The 14961-nt window shown below is 44.9% G+C and overlaps 1 protein-coding gene across 4 annotated transcripts in view; it reads left to right on the top strand.

Moving 5' to 3' along the window:
• WDR93 (WD repeat domain 93) overlaps nucleotides 1-14961 on the top strand; it is a 40758-nt gene that overhangs the window by 9707 nt on the left and 16090 nt on the right. For all 4 annotated transcript variants that reach the window (XM_066355788.1, XM_066355789.1, XM_066355790.1 and 1 more), the window contains exons 5-7: nucleotides 6219-6297; nucleotides 8353-8468; nucleotides 10258-10296. In XM_066355788.1, the coding sequence (XP_066211885.1) occupies nucleotides 6219-6297; nucleotides 8353-8468; nucleotides 10258-10296 (234 nt within the window). The remainder of the gene's footprint in view (nucleotides 1-6218; nucleotides 6298-8352; nucleotides 8469-10257; nucleotides 10297-14961) is intronic.

Genomic DNA, 14961 nt, shown 5'->3' with positions numbered 1-14961 from the left:
TCTTCCCTCCTCTGTGCCACCACCATACAGAACAGAATTTCTATGCCATGTCTACCCTCATCCCTATTTGTTTATGAGACTGCTTCTTCTGGATGTATGTTCCCTGAGAGCAGAGGCAGATCTGATGTGTGTAGCCCTTGTTCCTAGCATATTGCTTGTGTATTACTGTAAGTTCTCAGAATGTAGGGGTTTGTTGTTGTTATTATTATTATTATTATTATTAATAATAATAATGAATCCAAAAAAAGAGAGGGTATTGCTCAGGGTAGATTTCTAATTGCAGTTTGTCTTATAAAAGACATTATTGAGGCCCTGGCTGGTTTGCTCAGTGGTAGAGCATTGGCCCAGTGTGTGGATATCCTGGGTTCAATTCCTGGTCAGGGCACACAGGAGAAGCACCCATCTGATTCTCCATCCCTCCCCCTTCTCTCTCACTCTTTTCTCCTCCTGGAGCCATGGCTTGATTGGAGCAAGTTGGCCCTGGGGCACTGAGGATGGCTCCATGGCCTCTGCCTTCTGCACTAAGAAGAGCTTGGTTGATGATCAATGGAGCAACACCCCAGATGGGTACAGCATCAACCCCTAGTGGGCTTGCCAGTGGATCCCAGTCTGGGCGTATGTGGGAGTCTGTCTCTGCTACCCCTCCTCTTGCTGGAAAAAAAAAAAGACATTATTGATGGTACCCAAAGCAGTTCAGTGGGGGAAAAGATGGTATTTTCAATAAATAACGCTGAATAAAGAAATGAGGGAAATGAACCTCAACTCTGTTTCACACCATATGTAAAAATTAATTTGAGATGGATTATCAACCTAAATGTAAAGGCTAAAAACATTATCCTCTTGAAGAAAACATGAGAAAATATTTTCTGCAACCTTGGGGCAGGCAAAGATCACATAGAACATAAAAGCACTAACCATAGGGGAAAAAAACCAAAATGAATATTGGACTTCATCAAAATTAAAAACCCATTCCTCACACCATATATAAAAATGAACTCAAATGGATCACATACCTATATGTAAAATCTAAAGCTATAAAACTTCTAGAAAACACAGAAGGAAGTCTTTGTGACCTTGGGCTAGGGCGATTTTTTTAGTAAAAACACCAAAAGCAAGATCCATACAAGAAAAAAGTTGATAAATTGGACTTCATTAAAATAAAAAATTTCTGGGCCCTGGCCGGTTGGCTCAGCGGTAGAGCGTCGGCCTGGCGTGCGGGGGACACGGGTTCAATTCCCGGCCAGGGCACATAGGAGAAGCACCCATTTGCTTCTCTACCCCCGCCCCCCTCCTTCCTCTCTGTCTCTCTCTTCCCCTCCCGCAGCCAAGGCTCCATTGGAGCAGAGATGGCCCAGGCGCTGGGGATGGCTCCTTGGCCTCTGCCCCAGGCGCTAGAGTGGCTCTGGTCGCGGCAGAGCGACGCCCCATGGTGGGCAGAGCGTTGCCCCTGGTGGGCGTGCCGGGTAGATCCCGGTCGGGCGCATGCGGGAGTCTGTCTGACTGTCTCTCCCCGTTTCCAGCTTCAGAAAAATACAAAAAAAAAAAAAAAAAAGAATTTCTGTTCAAATAAATACAAACAAAAAAAATACTTCTGTTTTGCAAAAGGCACTGTAAAAGAGTAAAAAGACAAGCCATAGATGGGGAGAGAATTTTTTTTTTTTTTACAGAGACAGAGAGAGAGCCAGATAGAGGGATAGATAGGGACAGACAGACAGGAACGGAGAGAGATGAGAAGCAGCAATCATCAGCCCTTTGCTGCGACACCGTAGTTGTTCATTGATTGCTCTCTCATATGTGCCATGACCGCGGGCCTTCAGCAGACCGAGCAACCCCCCGCTCGAGCCAGCGACTCTAGGTCCATGCTAGTGAGCCCCTCGCCCAAGCCAGATGAGCCTGCACTCAAGCTGGCAACCCCGGGGTCTCGAACCTGGTTCCTGCCGCATCCCAGTCCGACGCTCTATCCACTGCGCCACTGCCTGGTCAGGCGGGGAGAAAATAATTTCAAGTCACATCACATATCTGATACAGGACTTGTGTCCAGAAATATAAAGAACTCGCAAAACTCAAAAACAAGGAAACAACCCAATTTTTAAAAATGATCAGAGGGCTTGAAAAGAAAGGACAATTTCCAAAGAATATATGTGCGAGGCAAATAAACTGTCAACCTCACAGTCATTAAGGAAATCAAAATCAAAATTACAACCTATCATTGAACGGGTATTAGAAGGCCTAAAATTCAAAAGACTGGCCATCCCAAGTGTTGACAGGTATGGAACTCCTAGAACTCCCACACATTGTCCCAAAGCACAGGGGTTGCTGGTTCAATACCCAGTCAGGACACATACAGGAACAGATGTCCCTGGCTCCTTCCTGCTTTCTCCCTTCCTCTCTCTAAAATCAATAAAATAAACAAAAAATAAATAAATAAAAATTGAGCCTGGCCTGTGGTGGCAAAGTGTGTATAGCCTTGACCTAGAGCACTGAGGTAGCCAGTTCGAAACCCTGGGCTTGCCTGGTCAAGGCTCATATGACAAGCAAGCAATGAACAACTAAAGTGACGCAACTATGAGTTGATGCTTCATTTTTTTCCCTTCTTTTCCAAGTGAGAGGAGGAGAGAGAGACAGACTCCCTCATGTGCCCCAACTGGTATCCACCTGGCAACCCCCATTTGGGGCCAATGCTCTGGCCATCTGGGGCCATGCTCACAACCAAGCTATTTTTAGCGCATGAGGCAGAGGCTCCATGAGCCATCCTCAGTGTCCAAGGCTAATGCGCTCAAACCAACGGCTGCAGGAGGGGAAGAGAAAGGTAAAGAGAGAGAAGTGGGGGTAGGGGTGGAGAAGCAGATGGGTGCTTTTCCTGTGTGCCCTGAGCGGGAATCAAACCCGGGACATCTACACACTGGGCTCAAGATCTACCACTAAGCCAGCCAGCCAGGGCCAGGTTGATACTTCTTGACCCCCACCCTCCTCTCTCTGTAAAATCAGTTTTAAAAATAACAACAAAAAACCCTCTCACACACTGCTGATGGTAAAGTGCAATGGTACAACCACTTGGCAGTTCTTTAAAAAGTTAAACATACAGCCACCATATGATCCAGCCATTCTGCCCCCAGTTACCCAGAAGAAATAAAAGCCTATCTCCTTACAAAGCTTGCACATGAATATTCATAGCAACTTTGACTGAGATCACCAAAAGCCAGAAACCACTCAATGTCTATCAATGGGTGAATAGATAAGCACATCGTGGTGTATTTATACAAGACGAGCACCCACCTCAACACTGCATCCCATGACTGATGCAGACATACAGAAAACCTAAGCCACAGATGGCCAGGGGACAAGAGCAGCCAAGTATTCAGCTGAGGCATGAGCTCTGGAGGCTGAGGAAGGGTGGGCTTACCCCCTGAACATCACCTGGTTCTGTCGTCCAACAGGAAATGAATGTAAAATTGCAGTAATAAGTGAACAAAGAATGGAGCAGAGGCGCTTGAGTGTCTGTGTTCTGACCATTTTCCAGATAACTAGAACTACAAGCATTATCTACACAGTGTCTGGTTTTTATTTTTATCTAAAGTCTTTTCTTTTTGGCCATACCAAAAAGGTCTTTTATTCTCAATTTGTTTTTTAAAAAATGTTTATATTATTTATTTTAGAGGAAGGATAACATGGGGAGAGAGAGAGAGACAGGAATATTGATCTGTTCCTGTATGTGCCCTGATTGGGGATTGAACCGGCAACCTCTGCACTTCAGGATGATGCTCTAACCAACCAAGCTATTTGGCCAGGGCCAAGTTGAGACTTTTAAGAACCTAAATTTTTTTGATTAATTTTAATGGGGTGACATTGATAAATCAGGGTACATATGTTCAGAGAAAACATTTCTAGGTTATTTTGACATTTGATTATGCTGCATTCCCATCACCCAAAGTCCAATTGTCTTCCCTCACCTTCTAACTGGTTTTCTTTGTGCCTCTCCCCTCCCCTAACCCCCTTCCTCTCCTCCCCCCCACCCTGTAACCCCCACACTCTTGTCCATGTCTCAGAGTCTCATTTTTATGTCCCACCTATGTATGGAATCATATAGTTCTTAGTTTTTTCTGATTTACTTATTTCTCTCAGTATTATGTTATCAAGGCCCATCCATGTTGTTGTAAAAGATCCAATGTCATCATTTATGGCTGAGTAGTATTCCATAGTATATATGCACCAAAGCTTTTTAATCCACTCGTCCACTGACGGACACTTGGGCTGTTTCCAGATCTTCACTATTGTGAACAATGCAGCCATAAACATGGGGGTGCATTTCTTCTTTTCAAACAGTGCTATGGAGTTCTTGGGGTATATTCCTAACTGGTATAGCTGGGTCAAAAGGCAGTTCGATTTTTAATTTCTTGAGGAATCTCCATACTGTTTTCCACAGTGGCTGCACCAGTCTGCATTCCCACCAGCAGTGCAGGAGGGTTCCCTTTTCTCCACATCCTGGCCAGCACTTATTCTGTGTTGTTTTGTTGATGAGCGCCATTCTGACTGGTGTGAGGTGATATCTCATTGTGGTTTTAATTTGCATTTCTCTAATGATTAGGGATGTTGAGCATTTTTCCATATGCCTATTGGCCATCTGTGTGTCCTCTTTGGAGAAGTGTCTATACATTTCTTTTTCCCATTTTTGGATTGGATTGTTTGTCTTCCTGGTATTAAGTTTTACAAGTTCTTTATAAATTTTGGTTATTAACCCCTTATCAGACGCATTGTCAAATATGTTCTCCCATTGTCTTTTTATTCTGTTCTTATTGGCTTTAGCTGTGCAGAAGCTTTTTAGTTTGATAAAGTCCCATTTGTTTGTCCTGTCTTTTATTTCACTTGCCTATGGAGACAAATCGGCAAATATATTGCTGCGAGAGATGTCAGAGAGCTTACTGCCTACGTTTTCTTCCGTCACCTTCTAACTGGTTTTCTTTGTGGCCCTCCCCTCCCCTAACCCCCTCCCTCTCCTCCCCACCACCCTGTAACCCCCACACGTAAAACCATAAGATGCTTTGGTTACATACATGGTCAGGGTACATACAGGAAGCAAGTACTGACTGCACAACTAAGTAGAACAGGGGGCGGGAACCTTTTTGGCTGAGAGAGCCATGAACACCACATATTTTAAAATGTAATTCCGTGAGAGCCATACAACGACCCGTGTACCTTACGCATTATCCAATAAAAATTTGGTGTTGTCCCGGAGGACAGCTGTGATTGGCTCCAGCCACCCGCAACCATAAACATGAGCGGTAGGAAATGAATGGATTGTAATACATGAGAATGTTTTATATTTTTAACATTATTTTTTTTATTAAAGATTTGTCTGCGAGCCAGATGCAGCCATCAAAAGAGCCACATCTGGCTTGCGAGCCATAGGTTCCCGACCCCTGAAGTAGAACAACAAATGAATGATCCTCTCCTTCCCTCCAACCCTCCCTTTTTTCTCTGTCCTTCCCTTCTTCTCTCTGTCTCTCTAAAAATCAATCAATAAAAAAAGGTATTATAAAGAACACTAAATCAATAATGAAAAGATAACCCAACAAAAAATAGGCAGAAGGCCTGACCTGTGGTGGCGCAGTGGATAAAGCGTCCACCTGGAATGCCAAGGTCACTGGTTCGAAACCCTGGGCTTGCCCTGGCAAGGCACATACAAGAAGCATCTCCTACAAGTTGATGGTTGATGCTTCCTGCGCTTCCCCCTTTTCTCTTCTTTCCTCTCTCTAAAAATAAAATATAAGCAAAAGACTTAAACTGACACTTTACAAAAGAAGATATCAAATAACTAATGTTTAAAAGTACCAAATACTATTAGTTAACAGAAACATGCAAAATAAAATCACAATGAGATACTACTGCCCTCCCATTACAATGCTTAAACAATGAAAAAGAGTACGCCAAATGCCGATGGAGATGTGGAGCACCACGAACTTTCCCGTTGCTGGTAAGAGTGTGAAGTGATCCACCTACACTGAAAAACTGATAGTTTTCTGATAAAATTAAACTGATCACTCATCAATTGCACTCCTAGGTATTTACCCCAGAGAAATAAAAACACCCACAAAAGGGCATCTCTTCAAGCCTCTAGCTTAAAGGGTTTATGTTCCCTGGTGAGAACCACACCAGTCCTGACATGCACCCTTCTCTGTCACCAGGCAACCTCACTCTAGCAGCCTCTCTCTTCTTTACAGGATGACACCAACAGGCAGACCACCCTTGTAAAGATGGAGATCTCTCACGGAGGGGACTTTGCAGCCTTCCTCCTCCAAGGCAAGATTAACTAGAGGCTGTTAAGAAAGTCCAGATTTGCAGTCTCTCCCAGATAAGCACTTTTTCCTGCAAGCCTCTTATTTAGAAGTAATTTACAGAAGAATTGCAAAGACAGCCGAGAGTTCCCCTATACTTTTCACCCAGCTTCTCCAGTACCAACATTTAACATAACCATGGTGCATTTGTCAACTGAAACAAATAACATTGGTGTAATACTATTAACTACATTTTTTTTTTCAAATTTCACCAGTTTTCCACTAATTTTTTTTCTCCAAAGTTCCATCCAGAATTACCATATTGCATTTAGTCATCACATCTCCTTTTTTAATTGTTTCTTTTTATTAAGTGAGAGGTGGGAGGCAGGGAGGCAGAGACAGACTCCCACAGGCACCCCAACCAGGATCCACTTGGCAAGCTCCCTACAGGGCAATGCTCTGCCCATCTGGGACCACTGCTCCATTGCTTAGCAACTGAGCTATATCAGTGCCTGAGGCAAGGCCACAGAGCCATCCTAAGTGTCTGGGGCCCAGGGCCAAAATTCAAGCCATGGCTGCAGGAGGGGATGAGAGGGGCACAGGGGGGAGGGGGGAGAAGCAGATGGTTGCTGCTCCTTTGTGCTCTGACTGGGAATTGAACCCAGGACTTCCACGCACCGGGCTGATGCTCTACCACTGAACCAACTAGCCAAGGCCATCATCACATCTCCTTAGTCTACTCCTATCTGTGACAGTGTCTTGGTCTTTCCTTGTTTTTCATGACCTTGACACTTCTGGAGTACAGGTCAGAAACTTTGTGCAATGTCCCTCAGTTTCAGTTTGTCTGAATTTTTCTCATGATTCAACTGGGGTTAAGGATTTGGGGGGAAGATACACAGAGGTGAAGGGCTCTTTTCATTGCATCATATCAGGGCGGGGGGGAACATGGTAGCAACATGACTCCCTCCTGCTGATGTTAACCTTGACCCTTAAAGTGGCGTCGGCTGGCTTCCTGCACTGTTGAGCCCATTTTTCCCTGTCCAGACCTAGAAACAAGTCACTAAGTTAGAAACAACCACACTGAAGGAGAGAGGATTTAAACACCACTCCCTGGGGGTAGGAGGATCAAAGAAGTTTTGAATGAATGTTGAAACCACCACAGTGATTAATAAACACTTTGGGTAGGGGGGACACTTTGCGACTCTGCAAATATCCTGTTTCTCCTGAAAGTTTCCGCCCACCAATTTCGGCATTCATCATTGGATCTTGCCTGCTGCAATTACTACTATGGTGATAGAACATATTTTTCTCAAATGGATTGTTGGCTTGATTTTTAACTTTTAAATAATTAGACATATGGTTTATGGTCCTCTATTTATATTCTTGCCCAGGTCCCTCAAATGTTGAATGCTTGAGGAAGAGATATATTTCATGGTGCTTTATGCATCAAAGGAAACTTTCATTCTGTAGTAGTTTCCTAGGGCTGCCACAGCAGGGTGGCTTAACACAGCAGTTACTTATTTTTGTCTCAGTGCTGAAGGCCCGAAATCTGAAGTCAGGGTGTCCAGATGATCACTTTTTAAAGGAAAATTTCAGCCAGGAACCCATCCTATGGGAAAGCACCCCTCCCCAGGTTGGCGGGTATTTGGTATAGAAGCTGAGCATATTTCTATGACAAGATCAAGTCCCACAACCCCCCATGTGTTGCCATCAACTCAAATATTAGAAGAATTCTCTGGAGGCATTTCTCCCAGGTATGGCCTTCTCAGCCATGCCCCTGTCAGTTACTGATTCTATATATGCCACCTTCCTCCCCAGACAGGGATCACTGTGAGACAAAATGTCAGTGGAATTGACCATTTGGAACCTGGAACACATGGGGACCGGTGCAGCAGAGCTTGGTTAGAAGCTGTTAGGTCAGTGCAGGGTGGTGGCTTTAGGACAGTTCAGCTATCTGGTGTGAGGACCCTGCTGTTCAGAGACGTCTGCTGGGCTCCGTGTCAGGGGTTCTGGAAGACTCTCAGAGGACACTTGGTGCCTGCCTGCCATTGCTCAATGGCCCCTTGGTTTCCCAATACAGGAGCTGGAGAGACTTGGCTGGATGTGTACAAATTGCCCAAGGAGTCTTGGCTCAAGGAAGTGGAGAACCCCCAACTCACTACGAATCCAAAGAAAAAAGTCAGACAGCCGCAACCGGTAGGAAACATCTGTTTTTTTTTTGTTTGTTTGTTTGTTTTGTTTTGTTGTATGAAGTGAGAAGCAGAGAGGCAGGGAGACAGACTCCTGCATGCGCCTGACCGGGATCCACCAGGCAAGCCCACTAGGGGGCAATGCTCTGCCCATCTGGGGCGTTGCTGCATTACAACAGGAGCCATTCTAGCACCTGAGGTGGAGGCCATGGAGCCATCCACAGCACCTGGGCCAACTTTGCTCCAATGGAGCCTTGCCTGCAGGAGGGGAAGAGAGAGAGAGAGTAAGAGAAGAGGGGGAAGAGTGGAGAAGCAGATGGGTGCTTCTCCTGTGTGCCCTGACTGGGAATTGAACCAGGGACTTCCACACACCGGCTCTACTGCCGAGCCAACTGGCCAGGGCCAGGAAACATCTGTTTTTAACTGCTCTGTTTCTCCCTACCCTGGTCCCACATCTAGCCTAAACCCTCCTTGAAATTTCAAGATGAACGGGGCCTTCTGGAGGTTGTGAGAGAGGACAACTGCACACTGGCCCATGTCTCCCTGCTTTGGTTAAAATCAGATGTTAAAAAGCAGAGGGTCCTCTGTAATGGGACCTTCAGTTTCTCCCTTGTCTGGGAGTCATCTGTGCACCAAGAACAACTCCCAGGCCACTTCTCTGAGGGGAGGGCCTTGCATCCTCACTCCGGCCTCCCAGATAATTTCTCTTCCTTTCTGGGCTAAAATAACCCTTTCATGCCTTGCATCCCACTGAATTTCCCAGACTTTGGTATAAACAGGTTGTTCTCAATGTACAGAAATGCATGTATTTTTCATGTGATTCTTAGACGTTAGGACTGCTACCATTTCAGTTTAATTTTTTGGGTTCCCTGGGCCTCGTGCTGTGTCTTTAAAATATAGTTTAAAATATAGTTCCTCAGTAAATATTAAGACAATCTGCTTTACTATCCTATGTGCCCTTATTGTTTTTAACAACTAATATGAACGAGTCTGCCTTTAAAGCCTATTGTACTAGGCACTCAAGGCTCAGGGGGGTGATGGGCGGAGGAGACCGAGACAGCCTCACGTGCACTCTGAGCTCGCGGAGTGCCTGGGAAGGAAGCCCTCTCGTCCAGGATGTCTCTCCAGGGGTGGTCCTGTATCTCTGGGAGCGCTACCAGCCTGGAAAGCGTGCCTCTCTGAGCTTTTACAGAAATTATTCTTTGTACCTTTTTTAGACACCTCCCACATGCTACCTTTTCAGCTATTGTGTTATGCATGAAAGCCCTTCTTTTCTTAACTAGATGATACATTTCTGGATTAAGAGCATACCTTCTGCTTCTTTTTATCAACTAGCCCCAGTGTATCATATTCAGTGCCCAACACATATCTTTTTGGAGGGATTCACTTATTACCCACCTGAGGAGAGCCCCGTGGGGTGGGGGTGGTGTCTCACTGTAATTCAGTTTCCACACGCGCTGAGGAGCAGCCAGGCGGCGGCAGCTCTCACACTGTGGGCTACATTTGAAGTTAAATAAAATTGCTAAACCTTACCAGTATATTTTGCCAATCAGAAATAAACTTACCTCTCTGTTCATTTTCTGTTTCCTGTTTCCCCAACTATCCCTTAAGATCCTGGAGAATAGGGATCATGTATTAAAATCCTGCAGGCGGGGGACCACATAAATACCAGTCCTCCATTTCTACTGATGAGTTCGGTACTTACAAGAGTAATTGGGAGGAAGAAAGAGCACCTCAGAAGGTTAAAGGCCACACATCACGCCCATTGTAAATTAATTCCTCATTTTCCTCCTCAGAATACTCTTGATCCTGTGACTTTGGATAATTTAGAAACGGTAAGAAACTTTTTTTTTTTTAAGCGAGGGTAGAGGAGATACAGAGACAGACCCCTGCATGCGCCCCGACTGGGATCCACCCGGCAACCTCCATCTGGGGCCAATGCTCTGCCCATCTAGGGCCATGCTTGCAGCCAACCTATTTTTAGCACCTGAGGCCAGAAGCTCCAGTAAGCCAGCCTCAGCGCCTGTGGCCAATGCACACCAATAGATTGGGCTATGGCTGCAAGATGAGAAAAGAGTGAGAGAGAGGGAGGGAGGGAGGGATGGAGAGAGAGAGAGAGAGAGAGAAAGGGGGGGAGGGGGGAGAAACAGATGGTTGCTTCTCCTGTGCCCTGACCAGGAATCGAACCTGGGACTTCCAGAAATGGTAAGAAACTTTAAAGAAAATCTCCAGAGAGATTTAAGTTACATGTTAGAGATTTTTTACTTGAAATTGACCTTAAATATCAAATATGCAAGTAAAATGTCCCAACAGGACACTGTTTTCAGATTCTCTGGGACTAAATCTTATGCGTGTCCCTTGAACATGGCCCCCTGTCCTTGAAGATAACTGACCCAAGTCATTTGTCCAGAAGTGGTCTCACTGGAGGGAGGTTAGATTTCACAATCCCTCCTTGTCTGCCCCATTCCAAAGCCTTGAGAAGAGCCTAGTAATGTGCTCACATGGCCCCATATTTCTGTAAAATTGGCAAAAGGAACATTTTGGGCCAAAGCCTCACTGTGTCTTTTCATTCATACTTCCCCTCTGTCATGGGTATTTTGTGTTCTTTTTCTTCCAGAGGTCTCCAAATTGTTGGTATGTCACACCCCATGAAACCCAATTTGCTCCTGCTCAAAGAGCCCAATCTAGCAAACTGAGTTATTTGAAGGGGGATTAGGGTGGTGTATGTGTGTGTGAATTGGTTTAGGCTTTGTGTTGCAATCAGGGTGAGAATCTGAGTTTAAATGTTTCATAAAGAAATTTTCAACCAGTCCTCTTGTTGCTTATTCCACGGACACTTCAACTTCCAGAGACCCATGGAGCTACCGTTTCATGGGTAGCTCCCCGAGGGGTTTGTGGTGTAAGTCAGTGGGCACCTAGGCTCTCTCTCTTACTGGGTTCAGACCTAACTTTCTTGAGTCTGCTCAATCATTTAGCCATTGGCTTTCCAGCTTCAAAATTTCTTGCTTTTGTCTCTTTTATTTAGCTATTCCTTATGAATGTATTCCATAAAAAAAAACCCCACCTTTTTGTCATTTTAATAGAGGTTCAGGAGAGGAGTTAAATGCATGTGTTCATTCTATGACCTATATTTTCCAACTAGTTATTGCTCGTGCACAGCTATATGGGTATTAACTGCGTCCTTAGTTGCAGCAAAGAAACTAGAAGGACACTGAGTTTCAGAAAACTAGAAGGAAGCAAGGGAGGGCAGGTAGTGAAAATACAGTAGCCAGCACTTTACCACAATGGCCACTGAACATCTCCGTCCCCAGGAGCCACAGCCACCAAAGTGATGCTGGACTCCCCTCAATGGCTCTGCCACTGGGCTATGACATGGCCGCCTCCACTGTGAATGATTCCTCTACTATTTTTGGATCTCCATGTCACTCCCTCAAGATTCACAGTGCCGGGCAGGAGCATGCAACTGGTAGAGCCTACGTCATGTGCCAACACTCTAATCTCCAAAGGACAGGAAAAAGTATCTGGCCCTTTTGGCTCCTTGGAGGGACACAGATTATTCCAGATTCACACAACAGGGGAGTCCCCTTAAAATAGGAAAGGCGTTTCGGCCTGTGTAGCCAGAAAGATGACATATGTCCACAACAATGGTGCATAGAAAACTATTGATTTTGGGATGTTGATCTCATATCTGACCTCCAAGGCCAAGACTAGGTGAAGTCAGTGAGGTCCTTAAGGTGGAAAACTAAAAAAGACATTCTTAGGGTCTCCTTAAACTCCATACCCTGGTTGCCTGCTTCCTATAGGAGTCTCAGCTCTGTCACCCTCTCTACTGAACTTTGTTCTTTTTTTTTCTTTTTATTAATTTTAATGGGTGACATTGATAAATCAGGGTACAGATGTTCAGAGAGAACATCTCCAGGTTATTTTGACATTTGATTATGCTGCATTCCCATCACCCAAAGTCAAATTGTCTTCCGTTACCTTCTAACTGGTTTTCTTTGTGCCCCTCCCCTCCCCCAACACCCTCCCTCTCCTCCGCACCACCCCATAACCCCCACATTCTTGTCCATATCTCTGAGTCTCATTTTTATGTCCCACCTATGTATGGAATCATATAGTTCTTAGTTTTTTCTGATTTACTTATTTTGCTCAGTATAATGTTATCAAGGTCCATCCATGTTGTTGTAAATGATCCGATGTCATCATTTCTTATGGCTGAGTATTCCATAGTATATATGTACTAAAACTTTTTAATCCACTCATTCACTGACGGACACTTGGGCTATTTCCAGATCTTCGCTATTGTGAACAATGCAGCCATAAACATGGGGGTGCATTTCTTCTTTTCAAACAGTGCTATGGTGTTCTTGGGGTATATTCCTAACTGGTATAGCTGGGTCAAAAGGCAGTTCGATTTTTAATTTCTTGAGGAATCTCCATACTGTTTTCCATAGTGGCTGTACCAGTCTGCATTCCCACCAGCAGTGCAGGAGGGTTCCCTTTTCTCCATATCCTGGCCAGCACTTATTCTGTGTTGTTTTGTTGATGAGCGCCATTCTGACTGGTGTGAGGTGATATCTCATTGTGGTTTTCATTTGCATTTCTCTAATGATTAGTGATGTTGAGCATTTTTTCATATGCCTATTGGCCATCTGTATGTCCTCTTTGGAGAAGTGTCTATTCATTTCTTTCACCCATTTTTTTTTTTTTTGTATTTTCTGAAGTTGGAAACGGGGAGGCAGTCAGACAGACTCCCGCATGCGCCCAACTGGGATCCACCCGGCATGCCCACCAGGGGGCGATGCTCTGCCCATCTGGGGCGTTGCTCTGTTGCAACCAGAACCATTCTAGTTCCTGAGGCAGAGGCCATGGAGCCATCCTCAGCGCCCGGGCCAACTTTGCTCCAATGGAGCCTTGGCTGCAGGAGGGGAAGAGAGAGACAGAGAGGAAGGAGAGGGGGAGGGGTGGAGAAGCAGATGGGTGCTTCTCCTATGTGCCCTGGCCAGGAATCGAACCCGGGACTCCTGCACGCCGGGCCGATGCTCTACCACTGAGCCAACCGGCCAGGGCCTCACCCATTTTTTGATTGGATTGTTTGTCTTCCTGGTATTGAGTTTTACAAGTTCTTTATAAATTTTGGTTATTAACCCCTTGTCAGATGCATTGTCAAATATGTTCTCCCATTGTGTAGTTTGTCTTTTTATTCTGTTCTTATTGTCTTTAGCTGTGCAAAAGCTTTTTAGTTTGATATAGTCCCATTTGTTTATCCTGTCTTTTATTTCACTTGCCTGTGGAGACAAATTGGCAAATATATTGCTGCGAGAGATGTCAGAGAGCTTACTGCCGATGTTTTCTTCTAAGATGCTTATGGTTTTACAGCTTACATTTAAGTCTTTTATCCATTTTGAGTTTATTTTTGTGTATGGTGTAAGTTGGTGGTCTAGTTTTATTGTTTTTGCAGGTAGCTGTCCAATTTTCCCAACACCATTTGTTGAAGAGACTGTCTTCACTCCATTGTATGCTCTTACCTCCTTTGTCAAATATCAGTTGTCCATAAAAGTGTGGGTTTATTTCTGGGTTCTCTGTTCTGTTCCATTGATCTATATGCCTGTTCTTATGCCAGTACCAGGCTGTTTTGAGTACAATGACCTTGTAGTATACCTTGATATCAGGAAGTGTGATTCTTCCCACTTTATTCTTCCTTTTCAAGATTGCTGAGGCTATTCGTGTTCTCTTTTGGTTCCATATAAATTTTTGGAATATGTGTTCTATATCTTTGAAGTAAGACATTGGTATTTTAATCGGTATTGCATTGAATTTATAAATTGCTTTGGGTAATATAAGCATTTTAATGATGTTTATTCTTCCTAACCATGAGCACGGTATATTCTTCCACTTGTTTGTATCTTCCCTGATTTCTTTTATCAATGTTTTATAATTTTCCGAGTATAAGTCTTTAATCTCCCTGGTTAAATTTATTCCTGGGTACTTTATTTTTTTGGTTGCAATGGTAAAGGGGATTGCTTCCTTAATTTCTCTTTCTGGGCCTTGGCTGGTTGGCTCAGCGGTAGAGCGTCGGCTTGGCGTGTGGGGGATCCGGGTTTGTTTCCCGGCCAGGGCACATAGGAGAAGCGCCCATTTGCTTCTCCAACCCCCCCCTTCCTCTCTGTCTCTCTCTTCCCCTCCCGCAGCCAAGGCTCCATTGGGACGGGGATGGCCCGGGCGCTGGGGATGGCTCCTTGGCTTCTGCCTCGGGTGCTAGGGTGGCTCTGGTCGCGGCGGAGCAGAGCCCTGGGATGGGGGTGGGGGCAGAGCATCGCCCCCTGCTGGGCGGAGCGTCTCCTCTGGTGGGCATGCCGGGTGGATCCCCATCGGGTGCATGCGGGAGTCTGTCTGGCTGTCTCTCCCCATTTCCAGCTTCGGAGAAATACAAAAAAAAAAAAATTTCTCTTTCTGACAGTTCATTGTTAGTATATAAAAATGCCTCTGATTTCTGGGTA

The sequence above is a fragment of the Saccopteryx leptura genome, chromosome 13 (assembly GCF_036850995.1).
Source record: "Saccopteryx leptura isolate mSacLep1 chromosome 13, mSacLep1_pri_phased_curated, whole genome shotgun sequence".
NCBI classification, from domain to species: domain Eukaryota; kingdom Metazoa; phylum Chordata; class Mammalia; order Chiroptera; family Emballonuridae; genus Saccopteryx; species Saccopteryx leptura.
Note: the sequence above shows the minus strand (reverse complement) of the source record. Positions and strands in the feature narration are given on the sequence as shown.